This window comes from Bos grunniens, chromosome 19 (genome assembly GCF_055505025.1).
Source record: "Bos grunniens cultivar Pamir isolate PY7600 chromosome 19, Bosgru_T2T1.0, whole genome shotgun sequence".
In the NCBI taxonomy this organism is placed as follows: Eukaryota; Metazoa; Chordata; class Mammalia; order Artiodactyla; family Bovidae; genus Bos; species Bos grunniens.
Window position 1 is genome coordinate 1,251,572 of NC_141183.1, and position 16,857 is coordinate 1,268,428.

A 16,857-nucleotide genomic window follows, 5' to 3' on the forward strand; every position below is an offset into this window, starting at 1 on the left:
AAGGAAAGTGGACGGGTTGGTTTGAGACTTGACTGTTGAGTTTCCCGGTGGCTTTTATTGTATCACCTCAGATTTCCCCGTTAGTAAAAGGAGAGAGACGTTTAAGGTGAGATTTAATACAAGAATAGCTCTTTGGCTTGAGTGAAATGGAGAGAGGGAAGCCGTCATTCATCCAACATGAAGAGATGAGGGCTCTTACAGAGGTGAGGTTTCCATCGTTATTGTACTTGGAAAATACATATTTCTTAAAACAGTGTTTTTGCTCTCTCCTTATTAAATAGTATTAGACAAGATGTATTCTGTTTCTTGGTCCAATAATTAATCTGAAGTTCTGTTTTCATACCACGTTGTAATATGATCTCACAGAATTCAACATTGTATACAGCTTTCTGCCCCCAGGAGGCTTCCCTGGTGGCTCAGACAGTAAAGGATCTGCCTGCAATGCAGGAGACCTGGGTTCGATCCCTAGGTCAGGAAGATCCCCTGGAGAAGGGAATGGCAACCCACTCCAGTACTCTTGCCTGGGAACTCCCATGGACAGAGGAGCCCGGCAGGCTGTAGTCCATGGGGGTCACAGAGTCAGACACGACCAGGAGACTGACGTTCCCACTTTCACACTTTCTGCCCCGAGGGGCACCGGTGCCTCCCCCACCCCGAAAGCACGTCTCTTTCCTCTCGGCCACGCTGCTCCTGTCCTTCTCCGCCTGTGTGCTCGTTTCTAGCACCACTTTCCCTCTGGTTCTTAAGTAGAGTGTGGATTGCATGGGAGTCAGTGTTACGTGTAAAACAGGAGTGTAAGTTGGGTCTGAATGAGGGTATTGAGTGAATCTCCTTAGTTAAACATAGTTGACTTAAGACTGTGAGGCTTCTATTTAGTTTTCTTAGAGATTATTTTTGGCTTGCCTCCTGCTCTGCGTCACTGAGGTGTTATTCTGGGTTTGGGATGAGGTAACTTGGGTGTAGTCCCCATACCTGGCTGAGCCTCACAAGACCCAATCAGAAAAACTGGCCACCGCTCATGGCTCTCAGATGGGGCAGGAAGGCCTGGTGCTCCTGTAACTGCTCCCGTCAGAGACAGAACTGAGGTCCAGCCCACAGGCCCCTGCCCTCAGCCTGCTCCCGCTCCCCCCATGAACAACCGCAGTAATAGGACCAGTTGACAAGGAGATCTTTGAGCTACCCTGAGTCTCTATTTATTAGTGACCACACAGCTTTCTTTTTTAATGACTTAGTGAAGCATTAGTTGCTCGGTCATGTCTGACATTTTGCGACCCTGTGGACTGTAGCCCACCAGGCTCCTCTGTGGACTTCTCCAGGCAGGAATACTGGAGTGGGTCCCTGTTCCATTCTCCAGAGGATCTTCCCGACCCAGGGATCGATCCCAGGTCTTCTGCGCTGGCAGAGCCGCCAGGGAAGCCCTAATGACTTGGGGCTGGGGTTGGGGGGAAGGTCTAACTCCTCCCCTGCCCCCTCTGCCCTCCCCCTCTTCTTTAGACCCTGCCCGGAAAGAAGGCATCCTCAGAGGTGACTTCAAAGCCCTTACCCTCCCCCACCTTTAGCTAAAGCGCTGTGTACTTAAGGTGCCCAGAGCGCAGGAAGAAGTGAGCTGTCCTGGGTCAGCATGTGGGCCAGGAAGGTCTGGGTGGGTGGGGAGGCTGAGGCGGACCCCTCGCGCAGCAGCTGCTCTCTAGGTGCTCACAGTGGGTGCCCTGGGTCCCAGGTGGCGGGACCTCAAGGCAGGGTCTGCTCCCGCCTCGGCATGGCCCCCTTGAATGGGGATGAGTAAACCAGGACACCAAGGCTGAGGGTTGCGGGGGGCCTGGGGCCCTGAGGCCCAAGCCCTGGAGCCTGCCTTCCTAAGGTCAGTGCCGGGGGCATGGGGGAGTGCGTGGCTCTGTTCGCCCAGCCTCGAGGGCAGCTTGCTGGATGCAGCCATCCGTCCCCAGTTCCACGTTCTGATGCCCCTGGGCCCACAGTTCCCATCAGCGTGGGGCCGCCTCCCACTGCCTACGCAGGGGTGCACAAAGGGTCTCAGGACGAGAGCTGCTCTGACGGGCGGGACTGGGCTTGGAGATCCTAGGGGTCCCGGGCCCATTGCCTTGGCAGACACGGAAAGCCCGCTGGGCGAGGCACTTTCTGGCCGCTGGCCCGGCGCCGGGCGGATCCCTGGCTGGGATTCGACCCTCTTCAGCTCGGCCAGTTGCAGCCCGGCACGGTGCGGAGCGCGGGGGATGAAAAGATGAGCTGAGGCGCTTTCAGCCCATTGTCCACTTGGGGAAGCTCAGGGGTGAGAGGCAGCAGGCCCCTTTGAAATCTCCTCGCACGAGTGAATAGGACCCCCGTAAAGCATGAAAAGGGCCCTGGCTGCTTCTCCAGGGCACAATAGCCAGCAAGGGATTGGCCGCCCTGCTGGGGGCTGGGGAGGGGCGCAGCTTGGGCTGGGGGGACGGGGGTCACGGGCCGCCTTCAATAGACTCCAGAAGGCTGGAGTTCATTAGACGCAAGCCTGGGGAAGCCTTGGTCTCATTTGCCACAGAACCAGTGAAGTCTGGGGACCTCTGCCTGAGGCTAGGGAGAAGTTGGGCTGGGCGGCCTTGCCCTGAGGGTATTCAGGGAGCCTCGGGGGCCAGAAGGCCAGGGCCTGCTGCCCACTGCTGGTTCCCCGCTAAGCAGAAAGTCCCATTAAAGATGGCTGGGGATTTGAGTCTTTGCACAGGCCTCTGAGAAGGCCATTTTACGAGCCTGTTGTTCCAAAACCTACATTCTCAGAAGAAATGACTTTTTTTAATCTTTTTTTTTTTTTTGAAAGTTAGACTCCCAGCCAAGTCCTCAAGCCCAGTCCTTGGGCAGAAGGATTGGGGGGGGAGGGTGGGCTGAATACACCAGGAGCAGTAGGTTCCTGCCACCCAAGTGTGGCCTGTTAGGAAGTGAAAGTTGGGAGGCCAGCGTGGAGGTGGCACCCTGACTTCTCTCTCTGCACAGAGCTGCTTCTGAAGTCAGTGTCTGCTCAGGGTGTCACAAAATCAGCCCGAGATGCGTTTCTTGCAGAGGGTGGTCCAGGTCATTTTATTTATTTTTATTTCCTTTTATCTTATTTATGGGTTTATTCTGGTCCCCGGGGAAAGCGTCCGAGTGAACTTCACATAGTGCCTTATCTTACAAACCAGCCCTTTGATGTTGGCTGTGATCAGAGGCCGCCCTCGGAGTGGTGGCCAAACGGAAATGCAAGTGGACACGTGTGCACGTGAGCCTGCTATTTCAAAGCTCCCGGAAAGCAACATTCAGGTTAGGCCGGGCACGGCCCAGTCAAAAGGCTAAGCTAATTGGCTCGGCTTAAATGGCAGCTAAGTGGAGTCCACACTTCAAAACCGTGCTCCCCAGAAACAGCTGGGCCCAGCAGCAGGCTCGCTAGCTAAAATGTTTATAATTAAAGGAGACTGTTCAGGGACCAAGACTTGGGCGCACATCAGCTCACAGTCCTGAGAAGCCAGGAAACTGATCACAGACTCTCATAGAGCCTGGATGAAAAGAAGAGAGGCCCCTTCTGGAATGAGGGGCTGTTTTGGTAGAAGATTCTTGGCTGTGGGGAGGAGGGGGGTGGATTAAAGCCACATTTCCCTGAAGGCGCCTGGTAAGCCTCTGAGCTGGGTTAGAAGCTCCCTTTTCTGCGCTGGCCACAGGTTTTCGCGCCGGCAACCAGACCCTCCACCTTCCCTGGGTGCAGGGGGCTGCTGGGTGCTGGTCGCAGGGGTGTTTCCAGAACTCACTCGTTCCTCTGCCTTCAAGTGGCCCGTGACGTGCCCCCCCACCTCCCTTTCTCAACTGCCTCCCCAGCTCACCTTTCTGTCTCCTCTTTTCTATGGAAGCCTTAGCACTGCTTTCATCTTGGGAGGCAAGGGGTGAGGTGCGGAGGCTGCCAGAGGGTGCTCAAGGTCAGAGCCTTGGAGGGGCGGGTGGGGCCCCTATGTGCCTCACAGGGAGATCCTGGTGTGTCCAAGAGAGTTGCTGGCAGGATGTGGACCTTATCTTGTAGTCCTGGGGCAGCAGGAGTTGGTCAGACAAGCATGAGACCCAAGCTGTGGGTCCCCACTGTGACCCCCACCCCACAGGTGATTTTAGGTGGGGGCAGGGAAACCACCTGGGCTTCCCAGGGGGCGCTAGTGGTGAAGAACCTGCCCGCAACGCAGGAGACACAAGAGATGCGGGTTGGATCCCCGGGTCAGGAAGATCCCCTGGAGGAGGAAATGGCAACCAGTCCAGTATTCTTGCCTGGAAAATCCCATGGACAGAAGAGCTGGCGGGTTACAGTCCTTGGCGCCACACAGAGTTATACCACAGTATTATACAAGGAGACCTGTTGGCTTTCTTAGACACAACTGATGCTCCCCCACCACTGACAAGCCAGGGGCCTGATGACGAAGAAAATGCCAGGGAAAGGGAAATAGCCAAGCAGCTCATTCCAACATTTGCTGCCTCGAAGGATGATTCAGTACGCAAACGTCTGAACCCCGAGGCTTTTGTAAATAAATGGCTTCCGAAAGGAAGAGCTTTGGGGATATAATCACACCTTGACCATCCAACAGCTTCCAAGAACAAAAGTCTTTTAAAAACGTCCTCACAACTCCAGGTCCTGCTCTCAGTGAAGACTGGGCGGAGTGGAGGAGGATGTGGTGGTGCTGTTTTTAAACCTCTTCCATTTGCTTTCCAAAAGATATAATGATGGGGACTTCCCCTGGAGGTCCAGTGGTTAAGACTCTGCCTTCCAGTGCCAGGGGTGTAGGTTCATTCCCTGGTCAGGGAACTGGGATTCCTCCATGCCACAGGGTGAGGCCAGAAATTAAAAATAAACACAACATTGTAAATCAACCCTACTTCAATTTTAAAAAATAAAAATATAATCATAATATAAGGGCCTCTACTGCCTCCCTATCTTTGCTCAGAAATCACCTTTGTGGCAAGGACTTGACAACCCGCCCCCCCATTTAAAACTGCAGCTCCACCCCGCCAGCTGTCCTTGCTCCCCATTTCCACAGTGCGTTTCATCATAGTACTTACCACCTTCTCACTTACCGTGTTGTTGTTTAGTTGCCAAGTCATGTCTGACTCTTTCGCAGCTCCATGGATGGCATGCCCGCCAGGCTCTTCTGTCCGTGGGATTTCCCAGGCAAGAATGCTGGAGTGGGTTGCCATTTTCTGCTCCAAGGGATCTTCCTGACCCAGGGATCGAACCTGCATCTCCTGCATTGCAGGCAGATTGTTTACCACTGAACTTACATTTTGCTTTTTATGTTTCACTTGCTATGTATTAGAACACAAGCTTTATCAGGGAGTCATCTGCATATTTTATCCCCTCCCCTCACTGCTGTCTTGCCTGGAGCCTAGAATAAGCGCTCGCACATAGTAGGTGCTCACTTAATCTGGATGACTCATGCAGAACACCCGGAAGTAGGGGCTTTCTCTTTTACGCCCACCTTGGTCATGGATCTGAGAGTCCGATGGTTGGGGGCAGTGGGATTTGGAGCTGAGGGAAGGGAGGAGGCCAAGGACGCCTGCTGGTGACTGATGGGAGGGAGACATTCGGAAACAACCCGAGGTTGACTTGAGAGAAGTCTGCACCCCTGCACCAGCCCGGCTTAGTCTTCTGTGGGCCTGGTCCCCGTCCTTTCAGCACCGCCTGATGTACTTTAAGGCCCTGGCCCCCTGATTCCGGGTAATGCACTGCGGTGGTAGCAGACCACTGGAGGAAGCAAAGGGTCTCAGTGTCCTGCTGGGGGACCCTCCCTCCGCGTGGGCCCACTCCTAGGACCAGAGCACAGACCGGAGCTCTTTCCAAGCTGGCGCTTCTTCCCTGAGCTGGAGCCGCTTCCAGAGAGGCCTGAGGGGCAGGGCGCCTGGGTCTTGGCTTGACGTCCCCTCAGGGTCCACCATGGCGCCCAGGGACAGGGGGCGGGCGGGGCGTCTGTCCTCGGTGGGAGCGCCGGAGGGCGCGTGTGCTGCGGCGTCCTCGTGAGCCGGTGGGTCCTGTCCTTCGTCTCCCTTAGAGATGGCGTCCCTCCTTACCGCGTGGGGAGTAAGAAGCAGCTGCAAAGAGAGATGCACCGGAGCGTGAAGGCCAACGGTCAAGTGTCCCTACCTCACTTCCCGGTGAGTGCACCTGCGCGGTGGGGGGCGGGATCTCGTGGGGGCGGGGCCCGGTGTGTGCGCCTTCGCGGTGCGGGAGGGGGAGTCTGCTGGGGGCGGAGCCTCGGGGGTCTGCTGGGGGCTCATGGGGTGGGGGTGCCTCCGTGAGTGCACCTGCGCGGTGGGGGAGGGGGAGTCTGCTGGGTGTGGGGCCTCGCGGGGGTGGGGTCTGCCGGGGGCTCATGGGGCGGGGCCCCGTGAGTGCACCTGCGCGGCAGGGGTGGGGTCTGCCGGGGGCGGGGCCTCGTTGGGGGAGGTCTGCTAGGGGCTCGGGGCGGGGCCCCAGTGAGTGCGCCTGCGCCTAGGGGGGCGGGGGTGGGTCTGTGGGGGGCGGGGCCTCGTGGGGCAGTATCGTGGAGGCGGGGCCTGGGAGTGCAGTCTCCAAGTGGGTCAGCTCCGGGAACTGGAGGAAGGGAAGGCCCACCTGAGAGGTGTGACGGGGTTCATCAGGGTGTAACCCAGCGCAGAGGACCTCACAATGACCTATGCAACCCTCTCCATTTTCTCAACAAAGAAAGAGTTCTCTAAGACAAAGAAACCAAGGGGTTCCTTCCCAGAAACCAGGCCCCAAAGGTGACGTACGCTTTGCGTTGGGCGGCTCTGTTAGCTCCTTCTCCACAGAGACCAGACCCGCGCCGGGCGCATCGTAGGTCTCCCTGAGCTCTTGTTGACTGACTGACTGAACCAGGAGGCTGGCGGAGTCTGCCTCCTGCCGGGGCCAGTTACATCCCCGGGCCCTCTCCTCGTGTTGCCCGCCTGGCTCTGTCACTTCAGTCAGTGTTCCTCTTTGTACCATTTCTGCTCCAAAGCCCTGGAGATCAGTTGTCCCTCCTGTTTCCAGCCCCAGAACATGGCTTAGTGCCTGCCTGTTGAGTCTGCAGTCAGTGTTTGAGGATCCATGAGTGCTTCTTTCTGTGCTTGAGACGAGAGGCCAGCGGGGTGTGGAGGGCTTTTCAGGGACCTCCCTGGTGATTTCCAGGTCCTGGAGGGCAGCCAGCCCCCGGCCCCTGCACGCAGGGGGCCACCCTGCCCTGTCTAACTGCTCCCTGGGGAAGGCAAGAGAGTGCGCAGCTCAGAGCAGCATCTGTTTCCGAGTCCTTCCTGCCAGCCACAGAGAACCCAGCTGGTTCACTGGTTATGTCGCATATAGAAAATCAGCTCGTCGAGTTGCTGGTCCCATGTTGCATTAGTGTGTAGACTGTTGCAACTTCTCTCCGAAGCTCCTGGAACAGTCCAGGGCACTCAAATTTGTGAAAACAGCCGATGAAGATGGCTTTTCTGGGGATCTCTAGAGCCCCCCTTCTCAATCACCGTCTCCTCACCCCAATACAACAGTATCGATGCGATGTATATATTTTGATTTGGTGGAGCCAGGGTGCTAGGGGGAGTTTTGTGCGTTTAAGAAAAGTTCTGTTGCCCAGGCTTGTAAATTACATGATTTTTGTCCTGGGGAGTGCAAACCCGCCTTCTCCAGGAGGCAGCACTTTGCTGGGGGTTGGGGGGGATGGTGCTGCATGGAGCCAGCCTGGGTGAGATGGCAGCCATCTCTAGATGGGCCCTCCCCTCCCGGAGTCCTGTGGCTCTGCGGTTGCCGTGGTGAGGCTCAGTTCATTGCTGAAGTGGGGAGATGCTGGCCTCTGCAGGTTGGCTTTCTGTTGCCCATCCCCCACCCAAGAAAAGGGCCAAAGCAGGAGGAAAGTGAGGGGAGGAGGCAGAAGGACCAGGGGTTGGGGTGGGGGGCTTAGGACGACAGGAGGGGACAGAGGGCCGGCGGCGGGGGTTCTCTGTCGGCTGCTCTTGGCAGTGTTCTAGTGCCTTTTTATATTCCACACTTGACTTGGAGATGTTCCCTTCTCCCTTGATAGATCAGCTTCAGGCAGCCAAACTCAGCCGTGTTCTGCAACTAGCCCGCAGCAGCTTTCTTCATTTTCTGTACAAAGAGATGGGAGGAGGGGTGGGCCAGAACGAGGGGGGTCGGTGCAGTGTTAGACAACACCACCTCAAAGGTGCACAGTGTGCGGCCAGGGAAGAAATTACCACTGCTTCTGATCTGGGCCCTGTGACTCCTTTATTTTTTTTCCTTTTGCTCCCCCCTACCTCTCTTCCAATCTTATTTTTTCACATTCCCAACTCCCTTTCTGTTTAGACTCATACTTTTTATTCCTTGAGTTGCGCTCTCCCCTCCCCATTGCAGAGAGCTGCCTTTTTTTTTTTTTTTTGATGTTTGACAACAGTCTTTGAAGATTTTCAACTTCAGAGTAGCGACTGATGGGCTGGTTGTACTACAGAGGGAGCGCACGCGGCTTCTCGGAGTGCGACCAACTGCTTGTGCCCACGGCGCACGGCCGGGGACCATGGCTCTCCATGAGACTGCGGCGCCGGCGCATAAAGCGGCCATGCCACCCGGGCCCCGCGCTGCCCAGTCTCCAAGCAGCCGTGGACCTGGCCGCATCCCGACGCCCGTTCCCCAGCCCGGGCAGCCCCCTGATCACGTCTCCTCCCCGTGCCCCGCAGAGAACCCACCGGCTGCCCAAGGAGATGACCCCCGTGGAGCCTGCCGCCTTCGCTGCTGAGCTCATCGCCCGACTGGAGAAGCTGAAGCTGGAGCTGGAGACGCGGCACAGCCTGGAGGAACGGCTGCAGCAGATCCAAGAGGTGGGGGCCGCACCGTCCCCCCCGCCCCGGATTAGCGGGGGAAGGGGCTCCTGCTGACCCGGGCGACTCCCAACCAACGCTGCCTTCCCTTCCAGGATGAGGAGAAGGAGGGCGTGGAGCTGGCACCGGGCTCACGGGAGGCAGGGCCCGCGCCACACGCGCTTTGCCTCCTGCCATCCAGCAGCTACGAGGAGGACCCGCAGACCATCCTGGACGACCACCTGTCCAGGGTCCTCAAGACCCCCGGCTGCCAGTCCCCGGGTGTGGGCCGCTACAGCCCCCGCGCGCGCTCCCCTGACCACCACCACCGCCACCACCTCCAGTCGCACCGTGCGCTGCCCCCGCCTGGGGGCCCCCTGCCCGCCGCGGCCGTCCCAGCCAGCTGCTCCCTCCTCGGGGCCAGGGGCTTCGTGAGCAGGCAGGCCACGAAGCACATCCACCACCACTACATCCACCACCACGCCGGCCCCCGGACCAGGGATGAGGCGGAGGCCGAGGCCGCCCCGCGGGCGCGCTGCCCCTGCCCAGTCCCCGGGGGCGCCGACTACTCCTGCTGCGCCAAGTGCAAGAGCCACCCCGGGGTCCCCGAGCCCCCTGGGGCTGCCCAGCTTGGGTGAGTGACCCTGTACGAGGGTGGGGCAGCGGGACTTGGTGGCAGGGAGGGGCGGGGTGGCGGAGGCGGTTGGGGTTGCTGAGATGGACACGCTCCTCTGTCCCCACCAGCAGCCGGGGCGGTGCCCCCCCAAGACGAAGCACAGCGCCAGCCAGGGAAGCCGGGGCCCCCGGTGGAATGGGGTCCCTGCAGCCGCCTGGGGAGGAAGGAGACAGGGCGCAAGTCGTGTGGCAGTGGGTGCTGGAGAGCGAGCGGCCGGGCAAGCCCAAGCCCCACAGGTGAGCTGCGGCGCGGCCCGCCCCAGGGCATGGGGGCGGACTGGCCACGCGGCCCGAGCCAAAGGGCAGTGGGCGCTGCCCTCCCAGGGCGAGCGGCTGCGCTGAGACCGCAGAAGTGCCGCATCCTGGCAACGCCGGGTGGTGGTATGGCCCAGCTGTTTTTTGTTTTTTGGGTTTTTTTTTGCTCTCCGGAGGCAGGATGAAGAGCTCGCTGGTGGAGTCACATTTTCCAGTTTTTCTAACCGCATTTCATACCCTCTCCACCTTCCTCCTCCAGCGCCCAGAGCACCAAGCGGGCCTACCCCACGGAGTCAGCCCGCACATCCCCAGCCGAGCGGGCCGGCCGCCACCACCTGTGGGGGGGCAGCACTGGGCACCCCCGCGCCGTCCCCCGGGCCCACCCGGCATGCACCCAGGACTCCTCGGTGCCTCCCTTGACCCCGCCTAACACCCTGGCCCAGCTGGAGGAGGCATGCCGCCGGCTGGCCGAAGTGTCCAAACCCCCGAAGCAGCGGTGAGTGGACCAGCCGCAGCGGTCAGGGGAGGGGCAGGCCGGAGGACCCCTGCCTTGAGGTCCAGCCGCTCTGACGGGCTCACTGGATCTGGCCAGTTGTGTCTGCAAGGAAGAAAAGGAATCTCTGAAATTCCTTGCAAATCCCATTACCTGAGGAATGTCCCAGTCGGCTGGAGCTGTGAGACGAGCTTCAAGGCACCGTGACCTGCTGGGGATCCAGTGCCTGCATCCCTCGGCCTGAGCAGGCAGTGTGCAGTCCCAGGGGCCCAGGGCTTAGCATGGCTGGGCCAGCCCCTGGGAGCTCCTGTCCACACAAGACCGGGGTGGGGCTCCCCCCGGGGGAAGTCGGAGTCTGGGGAGGCTGGTTCTCTGTTTTCCCTTGGCCCCAGGGATGGGGCTTCCCTCTCAACCTTTCCCATCCTCAGGTGCTGTGCGGCCGGTCAGCAAAGGGACAGGAGCCACCCGGGCCCCGGGATGCCAGGCACCACACCCTTCTCCAGCCCGAGCCCGGCTTCGGAAGAGTGAGTGTCTTGGCCTGGTGACGCTGAGGTCCACCCAGAGGCTTTGTGTTTTCTGGGTATTCATGTCAGGGGTTGCAATTTTTGAAAACTTTTTTAGGCTATAAAATCATCTTGATTTTAACATCCAAGACAAGGAACAGTAAACCCAGATGGTGCCATAGATCAGAGTCTGGAAAACCCCTGTTCATGCAGAGGAATGCGTGGTGACTTGTAGTAACACGCAAGTGTTCTTTCGTGAAGTGGTGGTTGGCTCAAGGTCGCAAGCTCAGAGCAAAGCCTTTAGCCTCTGGTTAGAGAAACCCAAACACAGATGGAAAAGTTGTTCCTGTTCACCTGGAAGGCTAGCAGGTTGAAAACGTCTGTGTGGAACTGAGCAGGAAGGCCCTTCTGCCTGGTTGCAGAGACAGACGAAGGGCCCATCCTTGCTGTCTTGCGGGGGCCGGGATTGGGGGGTGGTGGGAAAAGCATCTCCCAGCCGGTGCCCCGGTTCCTGTTGTCGAGTTATACTCCTGTGACTGGACAGGAAAGCCAGGCTTCGTTTCGTTCCATGATGGGGTGTGAAAAAAGTGGTCAGCTGCTGAGATCTAAAGTGGTCGAAATCATTCACTTGTTCTTTCTTAGTTGCTCCATCATGAGTAGTGTTCAAAGAGAGAAAAAAAATCTCTACAACGTTTTAATTGGTTGACCTTAAGTTGACCAGCTGTCTGGGCCTATTGCTTTTTTTTTTTTTTTTTTAGCCATTCTGCAAAAACTCAGAAGTTGCAGTGACTGAGGCCTGATCCCCACACACCCCCACCATGGTCCCTGGCGTTCCAAGTTCACACCATCCCTGGGTAGAGGCAGAAACCACAGACCCTGATTGGGGCAAGTGTGGTGTCCTGGTCACTCTGGGAGGGTTGCTATCTTTTGGGGCAAGTTCCCTGTGGGTGCCCCCCAATGGACATTTCTCTGTCCTCTCATTGGGCAGCACACACATCTGTGTGCCCTGCACCGATGACCGGGGGAGGACCATGTGTCCAGCACGGTGGCTCCCCCGACGCAGGGCCCCTGCCCAGTGCCCTCAGCACATTCAGCTGCAGCCTCACCTCTGAAGACACCCGTTTGCAGACCTTCTGGGTGTGTGCGTGCGCTCTGACCGCTTTCAGATGCTGGACTTGTGGCTTTTCTATCTCGTTTTCAGCCACAAGGAGCCCAAGAAGCTGGCAGGGATGCATGCGCTCCAGGCCAGCGAGCTGGTGGTCACTTACTTCTTCTGCGGGGAGGAGATCCCCTACCGGCGGATGCTGAAGGCCCAGAGCCTGACCTTGGGCCACTTTAAGGAGCAGCTCAGCAAAAAGGGAAACTACCGGTGAGCGTCCTGGGGCTTTCCTCTGCTCCAGAGCCTGTTTGCTCAGAACCGAGAGCCAGGTCGCCTCTCGGCCCCCAGACCTGCAGGGCCCGGGGGGGCAGGCTGCCTGGGGCTTTGCTCTGTCTCCTTTCCTCCGACTCCCCCACCCTTGCCCCTCCCAGAGATAGCACAGGGCCGGGACAGGCTTTCTCTAGCAGGAGAAGGGGACTCAGGAGCCAGGGGACAGCTCGCTTTGTCAGGAGAGCCGGGCAGGAGCCTGAAAGGGAGATCATGGAGAGAGCAGAGGAGTCGGACAGGCGGATGAGGAGGCTGAAAGGCGGCCCTCAGGCAGGTCCGGGAGAGCCGTCCACACGAAAGGCCGGTGGAAACCGCCACCCGTGACGGGTGGCATCGTGCCCCCTCAGCTCTGGATCCTGGGTAGCGTGAGGCAGGGTGGCCTGAAGCGGACAGAGGGCAGGACCTGTGGGTGGTTGTGGGGGCACGGGGCTGCCCACTCTTCCTGCCGGGACCTGGGGGAGATGCCCCACCGTCCCCCTAGGCCTCGCCCCGCCTGCACGGTGCAGACCCCGCCCTGGTGTGCCAGCTCCAGGCGTCCAAGGAGGTCACTTTTCTCTCGCCTTGTCTGGTTCATCCAGAGTCCTAGCTGGCCTCGTCAGCTGCCTCCATCCCAGAGGAGAACACGGGTTGTGTCCCGCTGTGTCCTGGGTGCCATGTGCAGGGCCGGGACGAGGAGTGGGAAGCAGTGGGGGGCACGGGTCAGAGAGGAGCCCAGCTCGGGCGCAGAAGCCACCACCCCAGTGCCCCCCCGAGCGAGGAAGGGAGTGTGAGAACTTTAGCATCCCTTAGCAAGTGACCTGCTGGGTGCACACCATCTCTCAACCTGGTGAGCCCACCTCCAGGGCCTGAGACCCCTGCCCTTCAGAGCAGGCCCTCTGCAGCCCAGAATGACTTGGTTTGCAGGGAAGGGAGTAGGACTCAGGGCCAGGGCCATGCCAGTGATGGGCCACAGGCTTTGGGCCGGGCTGGGACCTTCCTGGTTCACACCTGGCAGAGACGGTTCTGGAGATGAGCAGAAGGGAGAATGGGTCTGGCTTATCTTGCACAGATCCAGGCGAGGATAGCGGCACAGGTGCCCCTCCAGGGACCCATGTGGATCTCAGCTTTGGCGCAGCTGGCCCTTGCGTGGGACCGTAGGTGACCTTCCGGGGGGCCCAGAGCACGGAGCAGGGCAGCCCCCGCTTGGGCACTCTGGCCACATCTGGCCCGGATCCTGTCTGTCCCGAGGCACGCTCAGCGAGCTGGGCTTTGAAGCCCCAGCCCTCCTCTGACGCGTGGACTCTGCACGCACATTCCTTGCTGATTGGATCAGGCTGTGGCGAGGGGGCCTCCCTGCCGCCCTTCCGGGCCGGAGCTGGACCCCTGGCCCCTGGTCTTCTCAGCCCGTGCGCTGCTGCACTCACCTTGCCTGCGCCGCCCCCCGCCCGCCAAATTCCAGCGAGGACAGGCCGGGGCGTGGGCTGCAGGGCAGGGCCCGGAGGGGAGCCGCCCTCAGAGGCCAGATGCCCAGGAAGCAGGGCCTGAAGCGGGTCGCAGTGGTGAGAAGCCAAGGGCTACGCCTTTGAAGTCTCAAGGTCAGGGCTCCTGGAGGAGGTTGCGATTACGGACACGGTCACCAAGAGCCTCTGCTCAGAGAGGCCGGGAAGCCACCCTGCTCTGCTCCGTGCTGACCCCGAGGGCTGTGGGCCTGGGGTGCCAGGGCATCGGAGCCTCTCCAGGGAAACAAGACTGTTGTCTCCCCCCACCCCCCATCCACGGTGCCCTGTCTCGGCGGCCACCCAGGACCGGCGTCTCCAGCGCTGACCCCTGCAGCCCAGCCCCTTGAGTACCTCCAGCTGTCTCACCGTATCTAGCCTTATCGGCTTTGCGAGTACTTGGCCTGCCTTCACTGAAGAGCAGAGACATTTAGCTCTAAGCCAGGGGGCTGTGGGAAAGCTTTTTAAGGAGAAAAGATAAAAACAGAGGCCCCCCATACCCCTGAGACGCGGTTGCTCGTTTATTGTTTGAGAAGCTGTTCCCCTCCCCCGGGGGCCTCTGCTGCCTGAAGATGACAGCCTTCAGGGGCGAGTTTAGTCCGTCTGCGGGGTCTGCCTGGCAGGGGCCGGGGGAGGCAGAGGACATGGCACGGTGTCCAGGCAGGGGCGCGGGTGGGCCAGGCGGGCGGGACAGCAGTCGTCCCAGACGTGACCTTCCTGGGACAGGCTGGTCATCTGCGCCAGTGCTGTCAAGTGGCTTCAAGAAGGAAGGCCGGAGTGGGACCCAGGCCTTTCCATCCACACAGGATAGGGGCTTCTGGCGTTGGACCCTGGGGCAGGGGAGCGAGGGGACCGGGGCGGAGGGCAGAGTCACGGGGCAGCCTCGGTGGCCCCATGAAGCAGGGAGCTGCCCACCTCCCGTGGTGGTCACAGTGGAAGCAGCCAGTCCTGCTCCCCAGCTGTGCCTGAGCCCCTGGCTGTGCCCAAGCCTGGTCAGGCACTGGTGGGTGGGGAGGATCACAGGTACCAGCCTCCCACAGGCTTCACAGAATCAGATGGCTGAGTCTGGGGGCTCTTTGAGGGCCCCTCTCCCCAGGCTGCCCCTGCAGGTGAACTCCAAGCATGCTTTGCCCGCCCCCCCCCCCCAAAAAAAAAAACTGGGGAGAAAGAAGCAGCTCTCTTCGTCAGTCCTGGACTGCAGGCTGCAGCCTTAGCGCTGGTGGCAGCTATGGAGGGGTGCGGGGAGGAGGGGCCTGGCCCCCGGCCTCCAGGCTGCCCACTTGGCTTTGCCCTTCACCCAGCCCAGAGGCTCTCACGGCAGATCCCACTGGTGATTTCCCTGCCAGCCCCGTGCAGCAGCGTTCTCAAGACCCCTTGGTCCCCCCTCTTGTTGACAAACTCTTCTCAAGACGTGTAGAAAGTGCAACTTCACCGAGCACGTTGGGTTTTCCCTTTAAGGTATTACTTCAAAAAGGCGAGCGACGAGTTCGCGTGTGGAGCGGTGTTTGAGGAGGTCTGGGACGACGAGGTGGTCTTGCCCATGTACGAGGGCCGCATCCTGGGCAAGGTGGAGAGGATCGACTGAGCCCTCCTCCGCCGGGGCGACCACGACCCCACCTTGCGAAGCAAGAGTGAAGATGCGGGACGAGTCCCACGGGGGCCTTCGCGGCTCCGCCCGGCGCTGCAGAGAGGAAAGCCGAGAGGAAAGCCGGAACTGCTCGCTAGAAACGGGACCACTCGGCGCCGGCGATGCTGACTGCCGGAGAGGCTGCCGCGTGTCCTGGGCGCCCCCCCGGGCCGTGAATCCAGCCCTGGCTCACCTGGACAGGAGTCCCTGCGGGTATTTATTGAACAGGCTTCCCGCGCCCCGCGTGTGGACGCGGGAGAGGGATTTTCCTGGTTCTCTGTCACCAAGAATTAAGCTCCGCGTGAAGACGGACCGTCCAGGGTGGCCCGCCGCCGGCACACGCGGAAATTGGTGCATTTTCCGCTCCCCCGCGACCCCACCCCACGCTGCTGTTTTTTCATGTAGGTCTGGAGGCCTGGTGTTGAGGTCCTGTCAATTGGATGATCGTGGCGGGGGACAGGCCTCCCTGGGGCCGAAGTCCATCCTGTGACTTCTGGGGCTCCCCACCAAGGCCCAGCCCCTCCACCCCACGGCCGACGCCTGCTGCAGCCGTGTGGTTCGCCTTGTGATTTATGGAAATAGCGGTCCTAGTCCTCGGCGTTTGCTACAGATTGCTCTCTGGACCCCAGCCATTCTAGAAGCTACTCCTCACCTCACACCCGCCCTGCAAAGCAGCGGACAGCTTTGGGAAGACTGGCCCGAGCACCCTCCCTGCAGACACCTTCCTGTTGGCGTTGGGGTTTTCACGTTAACTCATAGCTGTGTCGGCCGTTGTCCCCTGAGCCCGCGTCTGTATATATTGTATGGAGAGAGTATTCACCACTGTCTCTGGAGCTTGCCCTTGAATCAGTACAGTACCTGTACCTGCACGGTGCCCACGCCGTGTGTCGCCCTATATTGAGGGCTCCAGCTTTCCCTTGTTTTTTGAAAGGGGTTTATGTACAAATATATTTTATGCCTTTTTATTACAAGTCTTGTACTCAATGACTTTTGCCATGGCATTTTGTTCTACTTATACTGTAAATTATGCATTATAAAGAGTTCATCTAAGGAAAATTACTTGGTACAATAATTATTGTAATTAAGAGATGTAGCCTTTATTAAAATTTTATATTTTTCAAAATATCAGCCTCATCCTTGAGTTCGCGGGGTGGAACTGGGGGAGTGGCACCCTTTTGTATGTCAATACCTTTGCTTGATTTTTCCCACCTGGCTCGAATCCATTTCTCTCTGAGCTGGAGGTCTTCTTACCCGATTGGTGTTTTGGAAAATGATTTCTTCAAAGTGACTGGGTTGCTGACTGGCTGAGGGTTTTCTCATGTGGGAGCAGATGTGGACAGCATCTCTGAAGTTCTCCCTGTCTACCACCTGCTTCATCAGCCTCCTCCTCGCAGCAGCTATCTGCCACCTGGCCAGGTAGGTACAGGTGACCAGGGGCTGGGGTAGGGTCCTTCCGGGAGCACTTGCATCTCAGGTGTGTCAGGGGTGAGCAACCTCTGGAGATGGTGAGCAGATCGTGACTGCCCTGGGGTCAGTGAACCACATCCGTCCCAGTGCCCATCAGCCACCCTCCCCCGGCTGGGTAGATC

General features: G+C 59.2%; 1 protein-coding gene and 1 long non-coding RNA gene across 10 annotated transcripts in view; one reads left to right on the top strand and one right to left on the bottom strand.

The window, feature by feature from the left end:
• Nucleotides 1-16,391, top strand: part of AXIN2 (axin 2) — a 66,630-nt gene extending 50,239 nt beyond the window's left edge. For 7 of the 9 annotated variants that reach the window (XM_086355800.1, XM_086355795.1, XM_086355802.1 and 4 more), the window contains exons 4-11: nt 6,042-6,144; nt 8,695-8,835; nt 8,931-9,448; nt 9,559-9,726; nt 10,004-10,240; nt 10,666-10,761; nt 11,942-12,109; nt 15,100-16,391. In XM_086355800.1, the coding sequence (XP_086211926.1) occupies nt 6,042-6,144; nt 8,695-8,835; nt 8,931-9,448; nt 9,559-9,726; nt 10,004-10,240; nt 10,666-10,761; nt 11,942-12,109; nt 15,100-15,226 (1,558 nt within the window). In that variant the 3' untranslated portion in view covers nt 15,227-16,391. The remainder of the gene's footprint in view (nt 1-6,041; nt 6,145-8,694; nt 8,836-8,930; nt 9,449-9,558; nt 9,727-10,003; nt 10,241-10,665; nt 10,762-11,941; nt 12,110-15,099) is intronic. The other 2 variants (XM_086355803.1, XM_086355804.1) reach the window with 1 other exon arrangement.
• Nucleotides 4,341-6,149, bottom strand: LOC147350927 (uncharacterized). Its single transcript, XR_015146988.1, has 3 exons — nt 5,819-6,149; nt 5,071-5,238; nt 4,341-4,810 (listed from the first exon to the last, which is right to left on the bottom strand). It is a non-coding gene; the product is annotated as an uncharacterized LOC147350927 (long non-coding RNA).
• Nucleotides 16,392-16,857: the final 466 nt, after the last annotated feature.